Below are 27989 nucleotides of genomic sequence, written 5' to 3'. Positions count from 1 at the left end.
CAGTAGCGCCCAGGGTTGTCTCTCCAACCAATCCCAGGCATTGGGGTTTCTTAGGCCTCTGGGGACACAGACGCACGACATGGCCAGCGAGGCCGCAGTACAGACAGAGTCCAGAGGTGCGCCTGCGCTGTTTTTCTTGATCGGACAGTTTAAGCCGATCCACCTGCGACGGAACCTCGGGCGCAGCAGAAGAACAAGGCAAGAGTGGTTGCTGGAAGTTCGGCGCCAGTCTAGGAAGCCGTTTTTCCAGAAGAATCTTTTGGGATCTCTCTCTGAGCCTTATGTCCACACGGGTAGCCAGTAGAATCAGGTCATCCAAGGCAGCTGGGAGATCTCGAGCAGCCAGTTCGTCTTTGATCTCAGGCGATAGGCCATGCCAGAAGGATGCTACCAAGGCCTCATTGTTCCAGGACATTTCTCCTGCCAGAGTCCGGAACTGGATAGTGTATTCGCCCACAGAGGCGTCCTCCTGACGCAGGTTAAAGATAGCAGTGACTGCGGATGAGACTAGTCCAGGCTCGTCAAATACGGAACGGAACAACCGCACAAACCCCTGGAAGTCTCTGGTCTCGGGTCCCTGTCGTTCCCAGATTGGATTCGCCCACGCCAGTGCCTTGCTGGCGAGTAGGGATATAATGAAGGCGATCCTGGCTCCGTCCGAAGGAAATGCTCGGGCGTGCAGAGTGAAGTGGATTTGGCATTGGTTCAGGAACCCCCTGCACGAACTTGCGTGTACATGAAACCAAAGTGGCAATGGCAGCGAGAACCGAGAGTCCGAACTGAAGCTGCCAGGAGGTGTAGCAGGAGGGTCGATCGGAGGAGCTTGACTTGGAGTGGTGACGGAAGTAACTAGCGCACTAAGATGCTGTGCCATGGAGTCTACTGCCACAATGAGTTGATCTGTCGTGCTTGCAGATCCTGCAGGTCCGCCTGCATGGCTTGGGAGGATGACAGGCTCTTGACTTGGCCAGCGGGGTCCCTGGCCTGAGCCTTTCAGTCACGGCGCGGGGCGTGGACCCACTGGGCCGTACCACGTAGCGGGGTAGCAGCTGGCCAACAAGGTACAAAACAATGTCTATAGTTCTGAACGGGTACCTGAGGCAATGTAGACAGTGGCAGGAACACGACTTGACTTTCACAGCAGGTGACGCCGCGGATGCAGCGGGAAGACACGACTTGACATTCAGAGCAGGTGATGCCGCGGATGCGGCGGGAAGGCACGACTTGACTTTCACAGCTGGTACAATAGCGTGGGATACAAGGTACAGGCAGCAGGAACGGGTAACACTGGGAACTGGAAAACACTGGGAGACCTTTAGCAAGACAAACTAGGATACACAACAACGCTCAGGCAAGGAACCAGTGGGCAGTTCCCCTTATTATAGTCCAGCAGCCATTTGGACTGATAATTGATGTCAGGCAGCTGGACGCGTACTGGCCCTTTAAGGCCGTGCACGCACGGGCGCGCACACCCTGCGGGACACAGTCCGAGGACCTCTGGAGGGAGCGAACGCCGAGAAGAGAGATGTCCATGGCTGGGATTGACAATGGGTAAGTCAGAATGACGACCCCCGGCCATAGACGTATCAAGTACCCTGGGTTAAGGAGGTATTCATGTGCGTCCGCCAGTTATTCCTCCTTATCTCATATAGAGCTGGCGCTGTATGACTTTTATTTGATCCCCTATATTTCTCAGACAGAATACTTACCTTGATCCCTGTCAGAACATTCTCTGTTATCAGTGCTTCTGTGTCACGTTGAGTGTGTGGACCCACTGGACTGTACCGCCTTAATAGTATGGCAGCTGGCCAACAGGACACAGGTCAAAGTCTATAGTTCATATAGGTGTACCTGTGGTAGCTTCAGATAGTAGCAAGACAGGCTCGGATGGGACCAGGCAGACCCCAGGCGTGGTGTAGCAGGACAGACATAGTACTCAGCGCAGCACGACGCCAACTCAATACGGCACTTGGACCAGGATAACACAGGATACAGGTTACAGGTAGCAGGAACGGGAAACACTGGGAACTGGAAGACACTTAGGAGACATAACGGACACCGGGAGAGGAATTCGTGGGTGTTGGCCGTAGACTATGAAGAACGGTGTATTTCTTGTGGACTCACTAGTATGATTATTATACGAGAACTCGGCCCAAGGAAGAAGATGCACCCAGTCATCATGCTGCTTAAGGATGAAGTGTCGTAGGTAGTTCTCAATGATTTGGTTGATCCTCTCGACTTGACCATTGGACTGAGGATGGTAGGCTGAGGAAAACTCCAACTTTACATTGAAGAGTTTACAGAGGGCTCTCCAGAACTTTGAGGTGTACTGAACCCCCCCGATCAGACACGATATGCCGAGGCAAGCCGTGCAGGCGGAAGATGTGTTGGATGAAGAGGGCGGCTAGTCGAGAAGCAGAAGGAAACAAAGTCCATTGCTATATGCTGCCAGGGAGCATCGGGCACAGGCAGCGGCAGTAGCAGGCCAGCAGGTTTGGAGTGAGCAACCTTGTTAGCTGCGCACACCGAGCAGGATGAAATAAAGTCCATGATGTCTTTGGGCAGCGTGGACCACCAAAAATGACGGGCAATCAGGTCTCGGGTTTTACAGGTACCCGCGTGACCTGCCAGTCTGGAGCTTTGATTCTCCCTCTGTCTGCCAGGTACACAAAAGTCCTCCCCGGAGGGATGTCTCTAACCTGCAGAGGGTTAACGGAGACAATACAAGATGGGTCAATATTACTTTGTGGAGACTCCATGGTGTCCCCTGTCTCTAACGACCTGGACAAGGCATCGGCCCACACATTCTTGTCGGCCGGACGGTAGTGGAGCTCAAACTGGAACCGGGCAAAGAACAGCGACCACCTAGACTGACAGGGTTTCAGTCGCTGGGCCGTCTGGAGATAGGTGAGATTCTTGTGGTCCGTGAATATCAAGATGGGATGAAATGCGCCCTCTAGAAAATGTCTCCACTCTTCCAGTGCCAATTTGATGGCCAATAACTCCCGATCCCCAATCGAGTAGTTGCGTTCTGCGGAATAGAATAGTTTAGAGTAATAGCCACATACCATTGTCTTGCCCTTGGACCCTCTCTGGAACAGGAGTGCACAGCACCAACAGACGAGGCCTCCAACGAAAACTGTCTAGATACAACTGGATGATGGAGGATAGAGGCTGACGTGAAGGCACTCTTCAGGCTATTAAATGCGGATTCCGCCTCTGGAGTCCACAACTTGGCGTTCATGCCTTTCTTGGTGAGGGTAGAGATACACCGAAAAAGGCCATACTTGCAAATGGACACAGCCAGGCCAGAAATGCTGATGAAAGGGCGAGCAGGTGCTTTAAATAATAATAGCCACTCCCACTAGTCTTGAGGGGAGTGGTGTGTGGTGCATGGGAAGTGTAGTAAGAAATAATAAATGAATAGTGTGTGTGCAAGTGTAATACTATAAGTGAAATATAGGGGGCAGTAATAAATGAAGTGCCTCAATAGAAATAAATGGATAATGGGGTGCAAGTGAGTGAAACATGGAGGGATAGTGTGTACGTCATGAGGCACAACGTGTATAGCCAGGTAGAAGCCTATTTGTGACGCCTTGATAATTCATAGAGCGGGCTACCCTGCTTGCTATGCCAAACAACAACACACCATGCTCTCCCAGCATCAAAGACCCGGCTGTGTCCAAGAGAAGCGAATATACATAATAATGAAAAATACCTGGGGTATTGGTAATCATTTTGGCCAAAAGGACGCAAGCTCGCAATCCACGACAAGGATCCCCAGACTTGCGAGTCCCTAAATCCTAAACTGGAACAGAACGTTCCTGATGCACAAACAGAACCGATAAAAACACACAGGGACATATACAGAAACACCGAAAAAGGCCATACTTGCAAATGGACACAGCCAGGCCAGAAATGCTTATAGTATTACACTTGCACACACACTATTCATTCATTTATTATTTCTTACTACACTTCCCATGCACCACACACCACTCCCCTCAAGACTAGTGGGAGTGGCTATTATTATTTAAAGCACCTGCTCGCCCTTTCATCAGCATTTCTGGCCTGGCTGTGTCCATTTGCAAGTATGGCCTTTTTCGGTGTTTCTGTATATGTCCCTGTGTGTTTTTATCGGTTCTGAGGGTAGAGATAGGAGATGTCAGTGAGGAGAAGTTTGGAATGCACTGTCTGTAGAAATTAGCGAATCCCAGGAACCGCTGTATGGACCTCAGGCCTTGAGGGCGTGGCCATTCCAGGATGGCCTTTACCTTCTCAGGATCCATCTTGAGGCCTTGATCCGAGATGATGTAGCCCAGGAAGGGTAGAGCATTTTTCTCAAACACGCACTTCTCCAACTTGGCGTACAGGTGATTCTCCCTTAACCGCAGCAAAACTTGACGAACATGTCTCTGATGAGTCATAGGATCAGGAGAAAAAATCAAGATGTCATAAAGATAGACCACAACACAGACATAGAGGAGGTCACGGAAGATGTCATTAACGATCTCTTGGAAGACCGTGGGAGCATTACACAGGCCGAAGGGCATTACTAGATATTCATAGTGTTGTCACGTGTGTTAAATGCTGCCTTCCATTCGTCACCCAGGCGAATCCGGATTAGGTTATAAGCCCCCACAGGTCTAGCTTCAAATTTTTTTTGGCTCCTTGTATGCAATCAAACAGTTCAGAAATCAATGGCAATTAATATCTATTTTTTACCATGGTCTGGTTGAGACCCCGGTAGTCGATGCATGGGCGCAGAGAACCATTCTTTTTCTTGACGAAGAAGAACCCTGCTCCTGCCGGGGAGGAAGACTTCCGTATGAAGCCCATCTCCAAGCTCTCCTTAACATTGGCAGACATGGACAGAGTCTCTGGCAAGGAGAGAGGATATACCCAGTGGCGGATTAAGTAGACCATGGGCCCTTGGCTGTTCCACAGGCTTGGGCCCCCTTCTCCACCTCCGCCCTGCCGTATCTATAGTGAACACCACCTTTCTGTGTGAGCATTGACAAATGAGTGCTACGATTCCCCTTGTCAAAGGGCTGTGTCCCTACATACTGACAGTCTCCAACCATCACTGACAGTATCACACTGTGTAGGGACACATCCTCCTGACAAGGGGAATGGTAACACGCATTTGTCTATTAGTCCTGGACACACAAAGACTTTATGTGGAATACAAGGATTTCCAATAACAGACATGTCAGGAGAGGTGACAGATCTATAAATACAATGACTCACAGGTGATGTCTTTACTGATGGGTCGTTCTCTTTTCTTCTACATCTGACACAGACCGTTATGGCGACTTCTCCTGATGACTGCAGAGTTTCCTGATGAGAAATCTTCTCCCCTTGATTCTGTAGCTATTTTCAGTGTCTATAGCAACATAAAAATTCAGAAATGAAACACCCTAAATTGTCTTATACCCCAGACCCCTAAGCAAATTAAGACCCCAGGCCCATACATTAACTCAAACCAATAAATCCAATCCCCAAGGGGTAACTAAACTTTTAAAAAACATTTGGCGTGTCATAGTGGGAGTGATATGTCAGAAGTTTTGATCGATGGGGGTCCCAGCATTGAGACCACCACCGATCTCTAAAACAAAGCAGCAGGAGTGCTCAGGTGAGCGCTTTTCCACTTATTTCTGATTGTCTTTCCTCAGCGTGGTGTACGGACTCATAAACTTTCTGTTGTGCCCATACACATCTTGCTCGGCTATCAGAGGAAAGACAATCAGAAACAAAGTGGCACAGCACTCACCTGAGCGCTTCTGCCACTTTTTTTCAGAGATTGGTGGGGTCTCAGTGCCCGGACCCCCACCGATTAGAACATTTGACATGTCACTATGACATGTAATGTTTTAAAAAAGTTTACTTAGTTATCCTTTAAGCAATCAGACACCCCTCCCCAGTGCATCTGACTGACTGCTGAGTGCTCTATGGGAGGGTCTAAGCGTCTGACACTTATGGCTCTGGGGGGGAAGGAGTTATCCCCCTATAGAACCCTCAGCAGTCAATCAGACGCTCTAACCCCCCCCCCTTGCAGTATAATAACCACTGAGGTCTCTACGGGGGAGATTATACTGCAAGGGGGGGGGTCTGAGCATCTGACTTACTGCAGAGGGCTCTATGGGTGGGAAATAATTTCACACATGAGAAATGTGAATCTAAACACCCTATATACAATTCACACTAACACCACACACTATATATTCAAACCACACACACTACACGCACACACTATATAGACTTACATTATAGACACTATAAACTCTATAGACACAGCACACACTATATAGACTATACATACAGCACACACTATATACACAGCACACACCATATAGACTTACATTATGTTCCCTACACACACACACACACACACACACACACACACACACACACACACACACACACACACACACACTTACCAGAGCCTCTTCCTCTGCGGTGCTTGTGCTCTGGCAGCCTCCAGGACCTTAATCATGTGACTGTGATGTCACCACAGGTCCTTTATCTTCTAGTTGCAGTTTTGCCGTTATCAGGCAGCTGCTGGATGTTTAGACAGGAGGGACAGTGTACAGCTGCACAGAGAAGCAGACTGTCAGGGAGAGAGACTCCAGCACCTGCCCATCACAATCTCTGACAGTCTGCTCTCTACAGCTGATGTGCTGTGCCCCTGTTCCCTGGCCGCAATTGACTCCCCCTGCACATCCCCCCCTCCTCCTCTTCATCAGCACATGGGACCGATGACGGCTAGAATGCGGCCGGCAGCAGCCCTGGGTAGATTTTTTAAATTATGTGCGGTTTGGGCGGTCATGGGCCCCCTGGGAGCCTTGGGCCCCAGGCGACCGCCCAAACCTCCCATATGAGGATTCTCCACTGGATATACCCTGCCATGGGGAAGGGATGCAACAGGGACCAGCTTGATAGGACAGTCATACGCCCGGTGTGGGGGCAGCGTCTCCGCCTCTTTCTTGCTGAAGACATCCGAGAATGCAGAATAATGACAAGGCAATCCTGCCAAGGACTGAGGCAGAGGAGGCTGAGCCGGACGAATCTGTACCAGGCAGCGGTTGAGACACTCGGAACCCCACTGGAGAACCTCCCCAGAATTCCAGTCCAGGACTGTGGCATGTTGTCGGAGCCAGGGCAGGCCCAGCAGCACAGGGCTCACAGCCTTAGCCAGGACAAAGAACGAGAGGAGTTTGGAATGGAGGGCTCCCACTTGGAACCTCAGTGGCTTGGTCACAGCTACAACCGGGTCTGGCAGAGGTAGTCCATTCACAGATGCAACCATCAAATGCCTCTCCAGAGGGGTTGTGGGCAACTGGAGATGATCCACCAGGTCTCTCTGAATGAAGTTAGCTGCAAATCCAGAGTCCAGATAAGCAGAGACCCGGTGCGTTTTTTTTCACTGGACATTATGGTCACAGGAACGAACAATTTAGAAGAAAGACCTTCTTCACCCAGTGTTGTCTCTCCAAGCAACCCTAGGCTCTGGGGCTTTTGGGGGCACAGACGCACAAGATGGCCTCCGGGGCCGCAATACAGATAAAGTCCCGAAGTGCGTCTGCGTTGTCTCTCCAGGGTAGACAGCTGGAGATGGTCCATCTTCAAAGATTCCTTTGGAGGAACAGCTGATGAGAACAGCAGAGGTTGCTGCAAAGTAGGAACCGGGCTAGGGAGTCCTCCCTCCCGGTGAGCCTCATGGAACCGTTCTCGGATCCTTATATCAATCCGGGAGGCCAGAAGGATGAGGCCATCCAGGGTAGACGGCAGATCTCGGGCGGCAAGCTCATCCTTAATTTCAGGAGACAGTCCCTGCCAGAATGTAGCCACCAAGGCCTCATTGTTCCACAACAATTCTACCGCCAGGGTGCGGAAGTGAATGGCGTACTCGCCCACGGAAGTGTCTCCCTGGCGTAGGTTCAGCAAGGAGGCGGCTGCCGATGAGACTCGTCCAGGCTCCTCAAGCACTGTGCGAAATGTCCGTAGGAACCCCTGGAATTCACAGGTCTATGGTCCTTGCCTCTCCCAGATAGGGTTCGGCCATGCTAGGGCCCTGCCTGTGAGGAGAGAGACGATGAAAGCGACCCTTGCGCCATCAGTCGAAAATGCCCTTGCATACAGGCTAAAGTGGATCTGGCACTGGTTCAAAAATCCACGGCAGGTCTTCGCCTCTCCGTCATAGCGGTGAGGAAGCGGCAAAGAAAATCGGGGATCAGCACTGCTAGGAGGTGTAGTCGGAGGATCTGTACTGCCAGGAGGTGTAGTAGGAGGAACGGCAGCTTGCACATCCAGCCGATGTGCAATAATGTTCAATGCCTGGAGGAGTTGGTCCTGTCGAGACCGGAGGTCTAGCATATCCGCCCGCATCTCTTGTGACGTCATCATGATCTTGGATTGACCAGCGGGGTCCATGGCCTGAGCGTACTGTCACGTTGGGTGCGTAGACCCACTAGGCCGTACTGCCTTAACGGTATGGCAGCTGACCGACAGGACACAGGTCAAAGTCTATATTTCGTATAGGTGTACCTGTGGTAGCTTCAGACAGTAGCAAGACAGGCTCGGATGGGACTAGGCAGCAGGCAGACACCAGGCGTGGTGTAGCAGGACAGGCGTAGTACTCAGCGCAGCATGACTCTAACTCAATACGGCACTTGGACCAGGATAACACGGGATACAGGTTACAGGTAGCAGGAACGGGAAACACTGGGAACTGGAAGACACTTAGGAGACCATTTGCAGAGACAAACTAGGGTAACGACAACAATGCTCAGGCAATGCAGGAAGGGGCAGAGCCCTTCTTATAGTCCAGGGTGCTCATGGGCTAATTTGGTCTTTAATTCAGGTGCGTGCGCTGGCCCTTTAAGAGAGGGCACGGTGCCCGCGCACCCTACAGGACACAGCAGAGCGAAACGGAAGAGAGCACTGGAGTCTCCTGAGGAGTAGACGGTAACCAGCGCTCATTGATCTATGGCTGTGGCCGTCAGGAGGTAAGCAAACCTGGCAGCCCGCGGCCATGGGCATGACATTCTACAACTTATTCCTGCTTTTTCCAGGAGTCAGATAGGATGGAAACTAAACCCATTCTGGTTAAAGTGGACATTTTGGGTCAATATTTCCAATTTAAATGGCTTGTCTTATGATTAAATATTGCATTTCAGTTAGATCTCACAAAATAGAATTTTTTTTCAATTGGAATAATTTTATTACATTTCTCCTGTGTCTAGATATTGCTATTACATACTTGTTATGGTGACCATCTGCTGTTCTTTTGATTCCTTCCCAGAACATCAACCTAATATGTCCAGTCCCAGTGAGAAGAAGCCTCTTCTAGTTCACTGATTCTTATTGGCTAGCCTGCACAATAGCAGCAATCAATTCACCGCCCGTGTACAAGAGGATCCAGGCGATGGGGCTGAGCAGGCTGACTGGAGTGATCACATCCCGGATTCATCCTGATCAGTCTGACTTCATTTCAGCGTAGTCCACTGCAGTCAATTTGCAGTGTCTGTACCTCATTCTCCAGCAGCCCTGGATGGCCCAGGCAACAAAGCTATCCTATATTTAGATGCCACAAAGGCATTTGAAAGTGTTGAGTGGCGATATCTGTGGGCTGTACTGGAGAAAATGGATTTTTCCCCGTAATTTATTAAATGGGTCCAGTTGCTATACATGGCTCCAAAAGCCAGGATTAGAGCAAACAATGACTTCTAAGACACTTTCCTCCTGGAGAGGGGAATGTGCCAGGGGTGTCCTCTCCCGCTACTGGCCTTTGCAGGGGCTTTTGAAACCCTAGTGGCTATGTTGCAAACAATATTGAAGAGTTTCGCTATGGGGAGTGGGAGGAACGCGTTCCTTTGTATACCTTACTCTGTAATAGCATGACTATTGTTATTAGATTTGGGAAAGATTCTGGATTATCAGACCAGATCTCAATGCAGACCGGTGGGGTAGTGATTCCTTGTGTAAATAAATGTAAATATATTCGATTTTAAATAACCAGGAACGTAACTCAATATGTGTCCCTTAACATTCAGATATTATTAGATAAAATAAGACATGAAGTGGCTGCTTGGATTAAACTACCATTATCTGTACTAGGACGGGCAATTATAAAAAAAATTACTTTGATACCACAATTATTATACTTTATGCAAAATTCATCTGTGCGGCTTCCATTCTATCTATTTAGGAAAGTTAATGGACTATTTAGAGATCTCCTGTGGAAAAAATTAGTCATTTGAATTAAGTAAGACAAATAACAGCTCTCTAAAAAGGAGGGAGGAGTGGCACTACCAATGCCTGGGTATATTTCCTTGCATCACAACTACAACACGTACTGGAATGGGGACTGGACCCTTGTTGGGATGACACCAGAAGTAAGATAATTCATCATGTCTTAGAAGGGAGGCCATTGGAAGTACATACTGTAGGCTAAATCTGGTATCCCCTAAAATGCCTACTTGGACTTAAATACATAAAACGTGGTGGAAATGTAGAGAGATACTAGGTATGACCAAATATATGCCACTGTGGGGAAATGCATGTTTATGGGAGTTTTATAGCTTGGAAGAGTTTGAGGTCTGGATTAAAAAAGCATTTAAAAATGTGAATCAACTACATGATGGTGCTGTGTACAAGTCATTTCAGCAGTTTTAACCTGAATTTGATCTCCTGCATTTTGTATTTTATAAATATTAACTATGGCAGAATGCGGCAGACAGTCAGTACCGTACAATACCACTGATACTAAGTACTCAGAAGTGTTTGATCGTATTGTTAAATCTAATGTTTCCTATAATTTCTTCTCATTTGTACATCAAAGACTTTGTGATGGTTTCTTAGTGGACTCAAAGAGAAATGAGAAGCTGATACAGTAGGCCCAATCTCCACTGAAATATGGAATGACAACCTAGCAGCATCACCTACATTATCTCACACGGGCCAATGAGCGAGAGAACGAGCGCTTGTATAAATACTCGTTCTTGATCATTGACCTGTGTAGACAGGGCAGCTATTAGCTGACAAATGAACAAACACTTATTTGACGGCTGATCAGATATTTTATGCCACCAAATAAATGGTCGCTTGTTGGCAGCACATCTCCTCGTGCAAACAGGGATATGCTGCTGACAAGATGCAAATGCACGGGGACGAATGGTCTTATTTACAAGTTGTATTTTTGAATGGCACCTTTTGGAGTACATATATTGTATTGTATAACTTTTTTTTAAAACAAATTGTGGAATGTGGACAAAACTGAAATTCTGCCATTGTTTTTTGGTTTTTATTTTTATGTCGTTCACCATGTGGTTTAAATGACATATTAAAGTGTAACTACAAGGTTCGACAAACTTCTGACATGTCATAGTGACATCAAGACAACGCGAACCACAAGGGAACATAGCCCCTAAAGAAATAATATGCAAAATTATATGCAAAAGTAGAAAATCTTTATTGAATATAATGCACAATAACATACTACGGAATAAAAACGGATAAGCCATATACGGAGATACAAACAGTAAGGTCAGATGTAAAAGACCATAAGCAAACAGAGTCAACCAAACATAGGTGGCCGAAAACCACTCACATAACCCACAGGGAAGATAAATAAACCGTGCGTATGAAATAACTATACCCACATAAAATGAAGTGCTACCTAACTGTATATATTGTATACAAAAATAGACATGAAGAATCCTGACATAAAAAGCAGGCACAGTGGGCCAGAACGATGTACTGGGATAATCGTCAGGAAAGATCAATAGTAGGAAAATGAAGGCATAGTGACATGTCAGGAGTTTTGATTGGTAGGGGTCCAAGCACTGAGACCAATCGCTAAAAGGAAGCGACAGAAGCGCTCGTGTAAGCGCTCAGCCGCTTAGTTTCTGTTCGGCCTTTTTCGAAAATCAATGTATCGCAGTACGGGCTCAATAGAAAGTCTATGAGCCCGTACCCTGATACATCGGCTTTCTGGAAAAAGCTGAACAGAAACTAAGCTAAGCTCACATGAGTGCTTCTGTCGCTTCGTTTTATTGATTGTTGTGGGTCTCAGTGCTTGAACGCCCACCAATCAAAACTTCTGACATGTTACTATGATTGTGATTCTGAGAATCATAACTTTTTTATTTTTCTGTCTATGGAACTTTGTGAGGGTTTGTTCTTTTTCAGTATGATTTGACATTTTCATTCGTACTATTTTGGGATAGATAGGACTTTTTGATTACTTTTATTGGGGAGGCAAAATAAATCAAAAACTGCAATTCTGACATTTTAAAAATGGCATTCACCATGCAGCTTAAAAAACATGAGAATGATATCTTTTGGGTTGTTACGGATGTGGCGATACCAATTATGTATACTTTTTCATTTATATTTTTGACATATTTTTAGTGGGGAAAAAAGTATATTTTTTTATTTATTTAAAAAAAAAAAATTTGTAAACATTATTTAACATTTATTTTTTAAACATTTTTTTCAGTTCCACTGGAGGACTAGAGTATGTGATCAGTTATTTGCTCATATAATACACTTAAAAACGTATATATTACAGTGTATTATGCTAGTCAACATAATGCTTTGACTGCAGCATTTAAGGGGTTACACTTCTGGGATCGGATATTCTGATCCCCGCCATTAGAGCGAAGTGATGGCTATATACAGTAATACAGACGGCACCCGTAAGAGACTGGCTTAGCTTCTGAACCCGCGCCATCACAGCGCTGAAAATATCGTCATTAATGCTATTTGTTTTAAACAGTAGCACTGCTTAGGTTTATGATTTGTGGACTTCAAAGTCTGCCATTTCTTCTGACAATATGTCATTGATCATTTGTGTCCTGTTTTCAAGTCTAGAATTAAAGAGGATCAATAAGATGCGAGCCGGCGACATGAATGACAGTATGACAAGGGGAAAATCTCAGCCCCGTGTTCAGAAATGTGTGGTCCATTTGATTTTTGAAGATTTCCAGAATACGACCTGTTGTCTTTAAAAATGAGAAAATTTTGTTACCTAAATATGGTTACAATCTTCAGGCAATAGCCTCAGCAATTGGGCAGCATTTTACCTGAGAATGCATCCCTCATGGCATACATATGTAACAATCCTTATCTTCACTCTGATAACCTGGTTAACATTATGATTTTACAAACAGTCCTTCTATCACAGGAGGTTATCAATAAATTGCACTTCATGTAGATGTCTATTATTAGGGCGAGGAATAGAAATACAGTATCTTTGCAAAATATAATAATTTCAGGATTATTATTTAAAAAATATACCTATAGTCCTATGGAACACCACAGATAAACAATCATGATATCCAATGTACTCCAACTGTATGTTACAATGGTTCACCTAAAAAAACGAAACATGCTACAGTTGTCATAATCAACTTCATTCAGTCCTGCACCGTAAATAGTACATCATGGCTCGCAGTTAGATAACACGAGCCGCAGAACTATGATGGAGCTGTGATGATTCAGCCTCAAGAGCTGAGTTGGCGCCATCACTTGTGGGTGCTAGCTGTAGTATACATCCAACATCATGCTCTAACGGCCAAGATCAGACATAACTACAATCTCCGCTGTTTAACCTCTTAGATGCCACGGTCATTAGCGACTATGGCATCTGAGCTATAAGACAGCCGTGATATACCAACGAACAGAGGAAGAAAAATGCAGGATCCACCGGGCGCCACCAATCTAATAAAGACTGAATAAATTATTAAAAGGGTGATTTAATGAACGTACTACGCGTTTCGAATTTGTTCCAACCTCTTGAATGAACATACTTTGCATTTCGATATTGTTGTGACCCCTTCCGCAGGTACACCTGATGTAGCTGAGGAAGAGGTCAGAACGATCTTGAAACGTATAGTACGTTAATTAAATCATCCTTTTAATAATTTATTCAGTCTCTCTTACATTGGGGCGCCCTGAGGATCCTGCATTGTTCTTCTCTTGTTCACTGGTCTAGTTATTGAGGTCTGCAGGCAGAGCAGCAGCCATGCTTATCGGAGGGCCGAGAGTGCACCCTCACACGCACGTGCACAACTCTGTTGAGTGCAGCTCAGTCCGCGCAGTGGATTATTTATATATTTTTTCCTTTCATACTGCACTATGTTCTATTTGCTAGACAGCCGCTGTCAACCCATCCAATGTCACGGCATCTGAGTGGTTAGATAGGAGGATGTTGATTTCGGGATGCCGATGGATTGCCATGGCAGCCGGGGGACATATAATATAATACAAGAATTGTGTAAAGGATCTGCCAGGCACTACGTCTGTGGATACTCCCAGGATTAATTAGTCGACACCTGAGGCCAGACTTCTTAGACTGACACCGGCTCCCACCAATCAGGGTGGCAGGCTCAGGAGTGGGAGATCCTATCGCGGCCTGGTCAGTCGGAGTTAGCTCCGCCCCCTGTCCATTTATACCTGCCGTTTTCTCTTCCTCATTGCTTGTTATTCTTCTTGGATTCCTGGCCCCACTGCTGCCTTGCTCCAGCCTGCTTCTGCCGTGCTTCTGCCTTGCATCAGTTCCCGCTTATCCTGCTTCGCTCTGCCCCTGGCTTGCTTATTCTTGCGCCTGGGACAGGTGTTCAGTAGATGCTTGTCACCCCCACAATAGAAGCAGAGACAATTCTTCCTGCGGAACTCTCTACGTTGTCGAGGGGACATGGAGGCCCTGAGTTGCATAGGTAGGTGGGAGCCGGTGTCAGTCTAAGAGGTCTGGCCTCAGGTGTCGACTGATTAATCCTGGGAGTATCCACAGACGTAGTGCCTGGCAGATCCTTTACAAATTGCAATGTATTATATAATCGATCAGTGCAAAAGTGGGAAGGAAAATAAAGTGAAAAAAGTGTAAACATTTATTGGGGAAAAATACCGTTAGGTCCAGAATTATTTGGACAGTGACACAAGTTTTGTCATTTTAGATGTTTAGCAAAGCATATTGAATATACAGTTATATAATCAATATGGGCTTAAAGTGCAGACTTTCAGCTTTAATTTGAGGGTATTCACATCCTAATTTGAGAAAGGGTTTAGGAATTACAGCTCTTTAATATGTAGTTGCCTCTTTTTCAAGGGACCAAAGGTAATTGGACAATAATCTCAAAAGCTATTTAATGGGCTGCATGGGCTATTCCCTCGTTAATTCATCATCAATTAAGCAGGTGAAAGGTCTGGAGTTGATTCCAGGTGTGGCATTTGCATTTGGAAGCTGTTGTTGTGAACCCACAAGATGAGGTTAAAGGAGCTCTCAATACAATTGAAACATACCATCGTTAGGCTGAAAAAAAATGAAGAAATCCATCAGAGAGAGAGCACATATGTTAGGAGTAGCCAAATCAACAGTTTGCTACATTCTTGAAAAAAAAAAAAGAGTGCACTGGTGATCTCGTGAACTCCAAAAGCCCTGGACATCCACGGAAGACAACAGTGGTGGATGATCGCAGAATTCTTTCCATGGTGAAGAAAAACCCCTTTACAACATCTACCCAAGTGAAGAACACTCTCCTGGAAGTAGGTGTATCAGTATCTAAGTCTACCATAAAGAGAAGACTTCATGAGAGCAAATACAGAGGGTTCACCACAAGTGGCAAACCATTAATCAGCCTCAAAAATAGAAAGGCCAGATTAGACTTTGCCAAACAACATGTGAAGAAGCCAGCCCAGTTCTGGAACAGCATTCTTTGGACAGATAAAACTAAGATCAACCTGTACCAGAATGATGGGAGGAAGAAAGTATGGAGAAGGCTTGGAACGGCTCATGATCCAAAGCACACCACATCCTCTGTAAAACATGGTGGAGGCAGTGTGATGGCATGGAAATGCATGGCTGCCAAAGGCACTGAGTCACTAGTGTTTATTGATGATGTGTCTGAAGACAGAAGCAGCCAGATGAATTCTGAAGTGTTCAGGGATATACTTTCTGCTCAGATTCATCCAAGTGCAGCAAGGTTGATTGGACGTCGCTTCACGGTACAGATGGACAATGACACAAAACCTACTGCGAAAGCAACCCAGGAGTTTTTAAGGCAAAGAAGGGGAATATTCTGCAATGGCCAAGTCAATCACCAGATCTCAACCCGATCAAGCATGCGTTTTACTTGCTTAAGACAAAACTTAAGACAGAAAGACCCAGAAACAAGCAACAATTGAACACAGCTGCAGTAAAGGCCTGGCAAAGCATCACAAAGGAGGAACCCCAGCGTTTGGTGATGTCCATGGGTTCCAGACTTCAGGCAGTCATTACCTACAAAGGATTTTCGACAAAGTATAAAAAAAAAAAAAAATAATATTTATGGTAATGTTAATTTGTCCAATTACTTTTGAGCCCCTGAAAAGAGGAGTCTGTGTAGAAAAATGTTTGCAATTCCTAAACGTTTCACAGGATATTTTTGTTCAACCCCTAGAATTAAACCTGAAAGTCTACACTTCAATTGCATCTCAGTTGTTTCACTTCAAATCCACATCCACATATGCACATCCACATATATACATCTATATATATACATCTAGATAGATAGATAGATAGATAGATAGATAGATAGATAGATAGAGAGAGAGAGAGAGAGAGAGAGAGAGAGAGAGATAGATAGATAGATAGATAGATAGATAGATAGATAGATAGATAGATAGATAGATAGATAGATAGGCAAATGGATCCAGCAGCACCGGTATAGTGTGGGTGCAAGCCAAAGGGAGCAGACCAAGATCCCAATTGTATACGGTACAAAAAATAGGCAGCACTCCGTTCATATAAAGGTGAAAAAAAGAGGGTACTTTATTGTCCCATAAATAGCAACGTTTCAGCTCCTTCCTCTGGAGCCTTTCTCAAGCAACTAACATGTGAGTGATACAGTGTATAAATAGTAATGACAATCAACAATCCAATTAAATATCAATAAGATCAAAACATTTAAAAATACATTAATAAAAAGGCAATTTTCAAAGCAACACACATCAATAGATAAAGTGCAAACAAATCATGTACAGGTAAGATGGATACTGTAGAGTACAAAGTCTAAAAGCAGCAATCTCTTCAAAGTATCCAATACATAGAAGTGGGAACATCTGTGAAGTGCATATGTGCATAATAAAAATAATGAAAACAAAGATCACCTCATGGAACCTCCTCATCACAGCGCTGCCATTGAAAAATCTAGAATGTGCAACTGCGCATTCGTGAAGGATTACAGAGCGTCTCGGGCATCAGAGATATCAAGCTAACGACCGCGAATGCGCCCATCCAATGTGGTGGCATGCAGAGCCCAAATCATGAAGAATATGTCACTGTCCTAACTGTATATATATATATATATATATATATATCAATGAAAGAGACTAGACATGGACCGCACATCCACATATATACATCTATATATATATATACATCTAAATTACAAAAAAATTACACAAAATGACAACGTAAAAACATTATACAGAAAAAAAAAAATAGACCTCACCCCCACACAGACACACACACAAAACCTTTTATTCTGGAAAAAAAAGTTTAAACATAAAAACTATTATTGGTATTCAAGCATTCGTAACGACCTGTCCAAAAAAATGAACACAAAATTTATACCACTAGGTGAATGCCATAAAAAAAAGGATAAGAAAGAATCCAAAAATCAAGATGGTGTCTGATCAGAAGCAGACAGGAAGCTGGATTACAGGAAAGCGAGTGCAATATGTTTAAATATAAATTCAGAGCTTGATAAACAATCAGGTGGGGGGTGCAATGATGGAAAGTTGTGTTTCCGTTGGAGGACCGATTTAAATTACAACTTCCTTCAACAATTGATTTGATGAATTCAGATGCATTTGTGTTAAAACTAGTGTGTGAATCTATTAAATTCTTACAGTGTTTATTCTACTTAATATGAAATTGCCTGAAACACGTGTTAAACAGAAAGAAGCTCTTAAAAATGGATTTATCTTTGTTTTTGATTGCAAGATATTGATTTACAAAAAGTATTTTAGCGCTCTGTTCACACTGTGGTTGTGACTCCTTTACATCAAATTTACGTGGCAACTACAGGGCAGACTAGCAAAACATTATTCACATTTGCTTTTACCCAGTAAAAGAATGGAAACGGTATAAGTCTTTCCTTCATACTTTTCCTGTCTTTGTAAGTCACTCCTGTATTTTGCTGAACTAATGCCTTAAAAGTGCAAACAATGGGCAGATTCGTCAAACTGTCTAACAGTAAAATTGTCTTTGTCCATTGCAACCAATCACACTGCAGCTTTATTTTTTCGGAATAAGTTAAGAAATGAAAGTTCACCTCTGATTGGTTGCTATGGGCAACTAGGGCAGTTTTAATGTTAGACATGGCCCCCAGGAGAATCTATTTGGGAAACACATATTGGGGTTGGATCTCCCCATTGTTCTGGTCTGTATACCTCATTTTATTTGACTAGGTTCTTTAACTATTATGTTCAACATAGTCTTGTGGATTGTGGCTTACCAGTCTCTTATTGCACTATTTAAAATGTAAGCCGTTATTGGATTTTAGAACCTGGTCAATGAGGGGATCCATTTTTGTGGGTATCCTTTATTGTAGTTTCTTTTATATGTATTGATAACTAATAAAGAATTTTTATATTTGGTAGCAAGTTTTCTGTGTGGTTCTTTGTAGTTAGTTATATGTTAGACAGTTTAGATAAATCTTCCCCAAGTATAGAGCCTTATATGCTATAATATCAAAAACCCACTGCCGCCGCCCGAGGGAGCTTACGCAATATAGATTTCTATAGCTCCCATTGACTCTACAGGAAGACACAATTGCTACATATTACTAAACTTAACAATATTTTAGTAGAACAAGAAAAAAATAAATGTTAAAGGGGCAATTTAAACAATTTGGACATTTCAGACTACAGTAGAAATTATTTTCTTATGTACAGCTGAAAAGATTTATTGGGTTCAGACAGCTAGGAAAATTTGTGAAAGCTATTTAATTTTTTTTTTTTAGAGAAGACACTTCAAAAGGTGCACAATAGAGAAAAAAACGTATGGATTTCTGGTTTATAAATTCACATAGCCATAGTGGGAACTTTATTTTGTAGTCAAGGTAAAATTTGATGAGTGTAAAAAAGGGAAATAAAAGCACAAATATAATTTCTTGCCAGATACTATACATGCTCACAATCTACCAAGAAATAAATTATGGACAATAAATGTGGTAAAACCTTAGTTGGGAATTCAGTTTTTTCACTTTCCTTTTGTACTGTGGATGAATTTCATTGAAGTGGTTTATGAGGTAGGTGATACTGTGTTTTGCGTCAAATTTCATTTTGCATCTGAACTTTAAGAATACTTATTTATAGTAATAAAGATTTATTAAGAAAATCTGGCACAAAACGAGAACATAATCAGATTGAATTCTTCATGTTATGTAGTCAGTCCCTAAATGACCCTCAATATTGACATGGTTTTAGACTCGTGTGCTTTACCAGCCTCCGGACAAACCTTTTGAATGCCTCTTTCACCTCTTTATTCCTCAGGCTATATATTATAGGGTTCAGGGTTGGTGTAATAACAGCGTATAGAGCAGAGACTATTTTATCTTTCTCTAAAGACAGACTAGACCGAGGGCGGATGTAGGTGAAAATAACAGCCCCATAATACATGGATACAATTGTTATGTGTGAGGCACAAGTAGAGAAGGCTTTGCGTTTTCCTTCAGCAGAACGTATCTTCAGTATTGTGTTAATAATAAAGACATAAGAAATACAGGTTAGGCAAAAACAGCAAATTCCAAGGATAAAATCGGCAGTAAATACCACAATCTCATTTATGTAGGTGTCTGCACATGCAAGTTTCAGTAAAGGCATTATCTCACAGAAAAAATGATTGATCTTGTTATCATCACAGTATGGGAGCCGAAAGGTGCAATATGTATGTGTCATTGAATTCAGAGAGCCGACAATTGTTAGTGTAGCCACTATATTGATACAGACTCTGCGACTAATTATCATTGAATACCGTAGTGGTTCGCCGATAGCAACGTATCGGTCATAGGCCATAACTGCAAGAAGAAGCAATTCTGTCCCAACGGACCAGAGGAAGAAAAATAACTGGGTAGCACACCCATAGAAGGAGATAACCTTAGATTTAATGATGTAGCATGTCAGCATTTTAGGAACAGTAGCTGATATAGAGCAAATATCAAGAATTGACAAGAATCCAAGGAAGAAATACATAGGTGTATTAAGAACAGAGTCTGTACTGGAGAGTATAAATATAACCAAGTTACCAATAAAACCTACTATGTAAATTATCAAGAATAAAAAGAACACCAGTGTTTCCAGGTCTGGATTAGTGGACAAGCCTAAAATAATAAAATCCGACACTTGGGAATTGTTCTTCATTTTGTCATTAAATCTGTTGTAGAATCTGTAGAAAGACACAGATTGTCACATGATATTCTGTTACAACATTTGGAATGATTTAAATATATAAACTTTCATGTTATATAAAGGTGTAAGTGAGGTATAGAACATTGCAACAGTTCATACCGCATAAAACTTAAAATTAATAACCTTAAAGGGATTTTTCCGTCCTAAGAAATCCTCAGGCCTTCAATATTTGATTGGTGAGGGTCCGGCTACCAGAAACCCCGCCGATCAGCTCTTTTGAAGGGGCCACGGTGCTCGTACAAGCGCTGCTTCATGGCCCCTTCAAAACAGCTGATCGACGGGGGTTCTGGGAGCCGGAGCCCCACCAATCAGGTATTGATGCCCTTTCCTGAGGAGAGTCCATCAATTTCTTAGGCCTGGAAAACCCCTTTAAACGGAAATCCAATGTAAGATATTTATCAAGTTATTCCATAAATATCTGATAGGTCAGGTTCCACCTCTGGTACCCCAACTTAGTGTTAGAAAGAGAGTCCCCAACCCCTTTTTTACTAGGTGAGGCTGAATGGAATGCTGAATGTGCCCAGCTCTCTTTATTTAAATATATGGGAGTTACAGAAAGACCCAAGCAAGCAAGTTCAGGTGACCTCAATCTCCTGATAGGTGGTGGTTCCAGATGTTTACCCCCAACAATCCAGCATTTATGGTATATCTTATGAATATGCTATAAATGCCTTATATAGGAAAACCCCATAAGAAAAACTTTTTTTTATAATTCACATAAAGGATGGTAAAATAAAGTAGACTTGTATGCGGTTTTTGTACAAAATATAAAATAATATGTCTTTATAAAAAGCAACAACAAAATTTAAGGACAAGATATCATACAATATTTCCTTTTATTTGCTAATGTATATTATTTTATCATATCCAATTGTTCTATGAACAGAGAAAAACTAGTTTAGATAAATGCCTGGTTAAACAAATGCATTGTGGCATGCAAATCGAGAAAGATGCGTGATAGCTAAAGCTACAATGATTCATTTTAGATTTATCCTTGAAATATCAATAAAAATGTTTTTATTTATTTGACAGCATGTGAATAATAGAGCATGATGGATTTTAATTCAAAACTCTACCTTATTAAACAACATATATAATGAGCTAAAACGTCCAACAGCTAAATAGTTGGATCTTTTCTGAAGAATATATACCATTCCTGCATGAGGAATTTGTCTCCACCAAATGTTGGAAATTCAATAACACAAGTTATGCAAACAAAGTGGAGGGATGCATGTATCAAAATCATTAGTTGGCAAAATAATTGTTATTTGAGACTTCATATCGTATTTTTTAAATTGTACCTTCTACCGACACCATATTCCACATCATGAACTAACAGCAATATACAGTAAACATATTTATATATTAATGTAAATACTATTCATATTAGACAACAGAGATTAGATCATTTGGGAATATGATTTTTATAAATTAGCAGATAAAGAGGAAATGAAAAATAAATCCCTTAGAAAATCCCCTTGGGTAAGGGGAAAATGAAATCCTCCTGGCTTTATTTGACAATTGGAATTAATAAGTGACCCTGTCTCTGCCAAAGATATGATCTGTCATGGATAACTAGTCATACTAAAGCCGTGACCATTGCCACAACAAAAAGTTGCATAGTTTTGATGCCCTAAAACTAAAGTCTACCTTGCTTTTTGTTCTTTTTAGTTCCTCTAAACTTACCATCTGGGTTCATCTGTCTTTTGAAAATGCATAGACACGTTAGACGATCAATTGGGGTCCAAGAGCTGTCACTCCAGCTATTACTAGAGTGAGAAGCACCTGCAGCTTTTCTGAGCATTACCCTCTTTTGGCAATTAGCTTGAAGCTCTCTGGATCTCTGAGCGAATGTTGTTGGCTATTCCATAGGAATAAATAAACTATTGTGCTCCATCAACATTAGTTTGGAGATACAAGGATCTTCAGAAGCGACATAGTGGTGGGTTCCCCTTTATTCCAGCAATTGTTGGTGGATTGATATTATTTCAAAAGATAGAGAAAACTAGATATTCACTGTAAGTCTGGGCTCGCACGTTGCGGCCGTAGTGCGGCCAGGAACCCGCCACCATAAGGATTTGACGCAAATTGGTGCCGTTTTCAAATTGATTGTTAATGAATACACAGATTTTGGAGGTAAAACTGCTGTTTACCCTCACTCAATTTGAAAACCGTGCCGATTTGCAGCAAAACCACAAGTCTTCCAACACCAAAATCATCCTAATGAAAAATGAACTGGTCCCTTAGTTTCAAAATGAACCAAATGAGCAAACGTAATTGTCAATTCTGATATATCTGATTGCAGCAAGGCTTTATTGACTTGAACAGAAGTGTAACTTTAAGCTTCTGGGCCAAATGCAAAATCGGTAACAGGGCCACCCCGCCTACCATGTGCCATTTATAATACTGGTGTATTCTTATGTGGCAGAGGGATCTTTGAACTTCCTTAGGCAACAGGGTTTGGTTGCAACTGCTGTCTCTGCAAACCCTAAGGCTGGGTTCACACGACCTATTTTCAGACGTAAACGAGGCGTATTATGCCTCGTTTTACATCTGAAAATAGGGCTACAATACGTCGGCAAACATCTGACCATTCATTTGAATGGGTTTGCCGACGTACTGTGCAGACGACCTGTCATTTACGCGTCGTCGTTTGACAGCTGTCAAACGACGACGCGTAAAAATACAGCCTCGTCAAAAGAAGTGCAGGACACTTCTTTCAGACGTAATTTGAGCCGTTCTTCATTGAACTCAATGAAGAGCAGCTCAAAATTTACGGCTGTCAGAGAAGCCTCGCAAAATTCGAGGAGGAGCAATTACGGCTGAAACGACGCAGCTGTTTTCTCCTGAAAACAGTCTGTCATTTCAGCCGTAAAAGCCTCTCATCGTGTGCACATACCCTTAAGCTACATCCCTGAATTTGAACCATGCAATGAGAGAGAAATAGTCATTACAGAGTTCCTGAAAGAAGATGTTTTTTAATTCCAAAACAGATGACAAAAACAAAATATTCTTAAATATTTAGTCTGGTAAGCATTTAACCCATTAGTGACCTGCCCATTTTAGGCCCTAATGACCAAGCTATTTTATTCGTTTTTTCTATAGTCGCATTCAAAGAGCTATAACTTTTTTATTTTTTCGTCTACATAGCTGTATGAGGACTTGTTTTTTGCGGGATTAGTTGTACTTTTTAATAGCACCATTTTTGGGTACATATAATTTTTTATTAACTTTTATTAACTTTTTTTGGGGGGATTTTAAAAAAAAACCTGAAATTCCACCATTGTTCTATGCATTTTAAAATTGACCCCGTTCACTGTTCGGCATAAATAACATATTAACTTTATTCTATGGGTCGGTACAATTACGGCGATACCACATATGTAGAGGTTTTTTATGTTTTACGACTTTTGCACAATAAAAACACTTTTGAACTAAAAATATTTGATTTTGCATCGTCGCTTTCCAAGAGCCGTAACTTTTTTATTTTTCCATCAATGTAGTGATTTTTTGTGCTTGTTTTCTGCGGGACGAGATGTAGTTTTGATTTCGCCATTGTTTTTTTGCGTTTTTTTTTTACGGTGTTCACCTTGCGGTTTAAATGACATATTAACTTTATTAATGGAGTCATTACGGTCGCGGCGATACCATATATGTGTACTTTTATTTATTTTTTACACTTTTACTAAATAAAACCACTTTTTATGGAAAAAAATGGTTTTATTTATTTTTTTACTGTAACTTTTATTATTAATCTTTATTTCACATTTATTATTTATTTCACTAGTCCCACTAGGGGAATTTACTGTGCGATCTTCAGATCGCTGCTATAATGCTTTGATATACTTCGTATACCAGAGCATTATTGCCTGTCAGTGTAAATCTGACAGGCAATCTGTTAGGACGTACCTCCGGCGCGTCCTAACAGGCATATGTCCAGGGCAGACCTGGGGGCTTTTATCAAGCCCCCGGCTGCCATGACACCCCATCGGAGACCCGCGATTGCATTCGCGGGCCGCCGATGGGTGACAGAGGGAGCTCACTCCCTTTGTAAACAAAGTTAAATGCCGCGGTCGCTATTGACGGCGGCATTTAACGGGTTAAACGGCCGCGATCGAAGTAAACTTCGATCGCGGGCATTGGAGCAGGAGCTCAGCTGTCATCAGACAGCAGAGCCCTGGCTCCAGCCTGCACGGGAGACCCGTGCAGGACTTAGACTAGGCGAACGTTAAAAGGCGTCAGCCTAGCCTAAGGCCCCTTAGTGACCGACGTGAAAAGGCGTATTGGTGGTCACTAAGGGGTTAATATTTTTAGGATCTGGGCCTCCAGCACACCACAATGAGAGACTTTATCTCCATATGGAGAAGACTTTGAACTGTTAAAATTAGTACAAGAATGCAGTGACAGTTCAAGTTACTGAAATATCCAAGAAGAATATTCACAGAAGTTCAGGCATCTGTAACCTAAGCTAAGATCAATGTACATGAAAGCAAAATGGGAAAGGAACTGGGCAAAAATGGAATTGACTGGACCGTAGCAAATACTGATGTTGTCACTGAATAACATCAACGCTTGCAAACTTTTTATGGGCGCATGAGGCAAAAGTGAAAAAAACCTTGTCCCATTTGTAAGAATATTATACCAACAGTCAAATATGGCAGCAATGTGATGCGTGGGGATGTTTTTCTGCCTCAGCACCTGGCCAACTTATACTATTAGAGGAACAATTTCGGAATTGGCCTAACCAATATCTTGACTTATCTTAACAATAAAAATTGCTTTGACAGGACCTAAGATTAGCAGATCAGGCACAGAAACCTACTGTACCAGTTTGTCTAAATTAACTGAAACGTATGTTAAAATTCATCCAAAAATTATGAAAGACGTATATCAAATTACAAGAAGTGTTTAGTTTCAATTATTGCTGCTACAGGCAGCACTTTTCTAAATATTCTTTTTATGATTCTAAAATCCAAGGCCATGATCCTGTGGAGGGCAGAGCATTCAAACTTCATCTACCTGGAATGTGTTCTTAGAGGGAAGTCCATGATTCAAGTCATTTTGAATATTAAATTATCTAACTTCATCTAAAGGACAGGACACATTTAATTAATCATTAGGTACGATTTGCCATAAATGTATGGTCAGTGCTTATGGCATACAAAGCTGTGATCACGTGGAATACAGCAGTTGTTCCTTTGCAATCACCCATGGGGTAGGTTGTGATTGACAGTGTCACGGTCTGTGGGTATGTGGACCCACTAGGCCACACTGCCGCAGTGGGGAGGCAGCTGGCCAAACAACAGAGCACCCAAGCAATACAAGGTCCCCCACTAGGGTACCTGAATAGCCCAGACAGGGGCCGAGGCTTTAGAATGGATGGAGGTGGCTGCAGCAGGTTACGCCAGATGTAGGGGATGACAGCAGGTGCAGCAAGTTGCGCCAGACGTGGCGGATAACACTGGACGTGGCAGATGACACTGGACATGGCAGAAAACACAGGACGTGGCAAATGACACTGGACGTGGCAGACGACAGCAGGTGCAATAGGACATGACTCCAACACTAACAGGCTCAGGAACAAGGACACAGCACGGGATACAGGTAATAGGGCATACGTAACAACAGGAACAGGATAACACTATGGAACCATTTGCAAGACTGACATGGGAAAACTAACAACGCTCAGGTAATGAGCAAAGGGGCAGGGCCCTTCTTATAGTCCAGGAAATCATGGGCCAGTTGATGATGATGATTTCCCATGTGCGCGCGCTGGCTCTATAAGACCGGGCACGAGCGTGCAAGCGTACCCTACGGGACACAGCGGACCGGAGTGGAAGTGAGCGCTGGCGTATCCTGTATCCTTGGAAGGAGATACAAGCCAGCGCTCACAAATCAATGGCTGCGGCCGCCGTGGGGTGAGTAAACCTGACGGTCCTCGGCCATGGACACTACAGCATCCCCCCTCTTACTCCCCCTCTTCTTGGGGCCAGAGCGAGAGAGGAACTTCTTAATGAGAGCAGGGGCACTGAGGTTCTCCTCTGGCTCCCAGGACCTCTCCTCAGGACCAAACCCTCTCCAGTCCACCAAATAGAAAGTCCTTCCTCGTAACCTTTTGTAGTCCAGGATCTCCCTTACCTCAAACACATTAGATGAAGCGCTGGGAGCAACTGCGGGACTAGAAGTCTTAGTGTAGCAGTTCAGGACCACTGGTTTCAGGAGGGACACATGAAAGGAGTTGGGGATTCTAAGGGTGGGAGGCAGCCAAAGCTTATAGGAGACAGGGTTTATATGTTGCAATATCTCAAAAGGTCCGAGGAACCTTGGAGCAAACTTGTATGAAGGCACCTTCAAACTAATGTTCCGTGAGGACAGCCAGACTTTAGTACCTGGAAGATACTGAGGCGGCTCTCTTCTTTTTATATCCGCTTTTCATTTCATGCGATCGACTGCCAGCAAAATAGAGGACCGGGTCCATTGCCAGATTTGCAGAAAGTCCCAAAATGCAGAGTCAGCAGTGGGTACCTGAGATGTAGTCGACACAGGAAGAGGTACTCTAGGATGTTGACTGTACACAATGTAGAATGGTGTGGAAGTGGTGGATTCACTTGTGTGGTTGTTATACGAGAACTTGGCCCATGGAAGAAGCTGTACCCAGTTATCATGCTGCAAGGAGATGGAGTGGCAGAGATAATTCTCCATGATCTGGTTAATCTTCTCGACTTGCCCATTGGACTGGGGGTGATAGGCTGAGGAAAAGTCCAATTTCACATCCAGGAGTTTACAGAGGGCTCTCCAGAATTTTGAGGTAAATTGAACCCCCCGATCGGACACGATGTGAAGGGGCAAGCCATGCAAGCGGAAGATGTGCTAAATGAAGAGACTCGCCAGTCAGAAAGCAGAAGGTAGGCCGGTCAGCGGGATAAAATGTGCCATCCTCAAAAACCGGTCCACCACCCAGACAGTGTTGCATCCTGCTGAGGGAGGAAGGTCTGTGACAAAGTCCATCGCAATGTGCTGCCAGGGGATATTGGGTACAGGCAGAGGTTGGAGCAGGCCAGCAGGCGTGGAGTGAGCAACCTTGTTATACGCACACACGTGCAGGAAGAGACAATGTCCACAACATCTATGGGTAGCGTGGGCCATCAGAAGTGACGAGTAATCAGGTCACGGGTCTTACGAACATCAGCGTGCCCAGACAGTTTAGAGCTGTGTCCCCAGCGGAGAATTCTTCTACTGTCTGCCAACCGAACAAAAATCCTCCCCGGAGGGATGTCTCTAACCTGCAAAGGATTGGCAGTGACAATGCAGGAAGGGTCTATGATACGTTGAAATGACTCCACCGTGTCTCAAATGACCTGGACAGGGCATCGGCCCTTACATTCTTGTTAGCGGGAGGGTAGCGGAGCACAAATTGGAAACTGGTGAAGAACAGCGACCACCTGGCTTGACGGGGGTTTAGTCGTTGAGCCGAGATTATGTAGCACAGGAAGGGCAGAGAATTCTTTTCAAAGACGCAGTTCTCCAGGTTT

General features: G+C 43.5%; 1 protein-coding gene across 1 annotated transcript; it reads right to left on the bottom strand.

Annotated features, from left to right (window-relative positions):
* Positions 1–19455: 19455 nt before the first annotated feature.
* Positions 19456–25505, bottom strand: LOC142648141 (olfactory receptor 13G1-like). The gene is made up of 2 exons (XM_075825427.1): positions 25477–25505; positions 19456–20434 (listed from the first exon to the last, which is right to left on the bottom strand). The coding sequence occupies exons 1-2, from the start codon at positions 25503–25505 to the stop codon at positions 19456–19458; spliced, it is 1008 nt and encodes a 335-aa protein (XP_075681542.1).
* Positions 25506–27989: the final 2484 nt, after the last annotated feature.

Source organism: Rhinoderma darwinii, chromosome 1 (genome assembly GCF_050947455.1).
Source record: "Rhinoderma darwinii isolate aRhiDar2 chromosome 1, aRhiDar2.hap1, whole genome shotgun sequence".
Taxonomy (NCBI): Eukaryota; Metazoa; Chordata; class Amphibia; order Anura; family Rhinodermatidae; genus Rhinoderma; species Rhinoderma darwinii.
The sequence above is the reverse complement of the archived record's forward strand: the minus strand, read 5'-3'. Positions and strand labels throughout refer to the sequence as shown.

Bases quoted from the DNA above. Each gene is read 5' to 3' on its own strand.
- LOC142648141 (XM_075825427.1), bottom strand. From the start codon at position 25,505: ATGGACTTCCCTCTAAGAACACATTCCAG. The intron at 20,435-25,476 runs GTAGATGAAGTT...GTCTTTCTACAG, and splicing joins CCTCTAAGAACACATTCCAG to ATTCTACAACAGATTTAATG.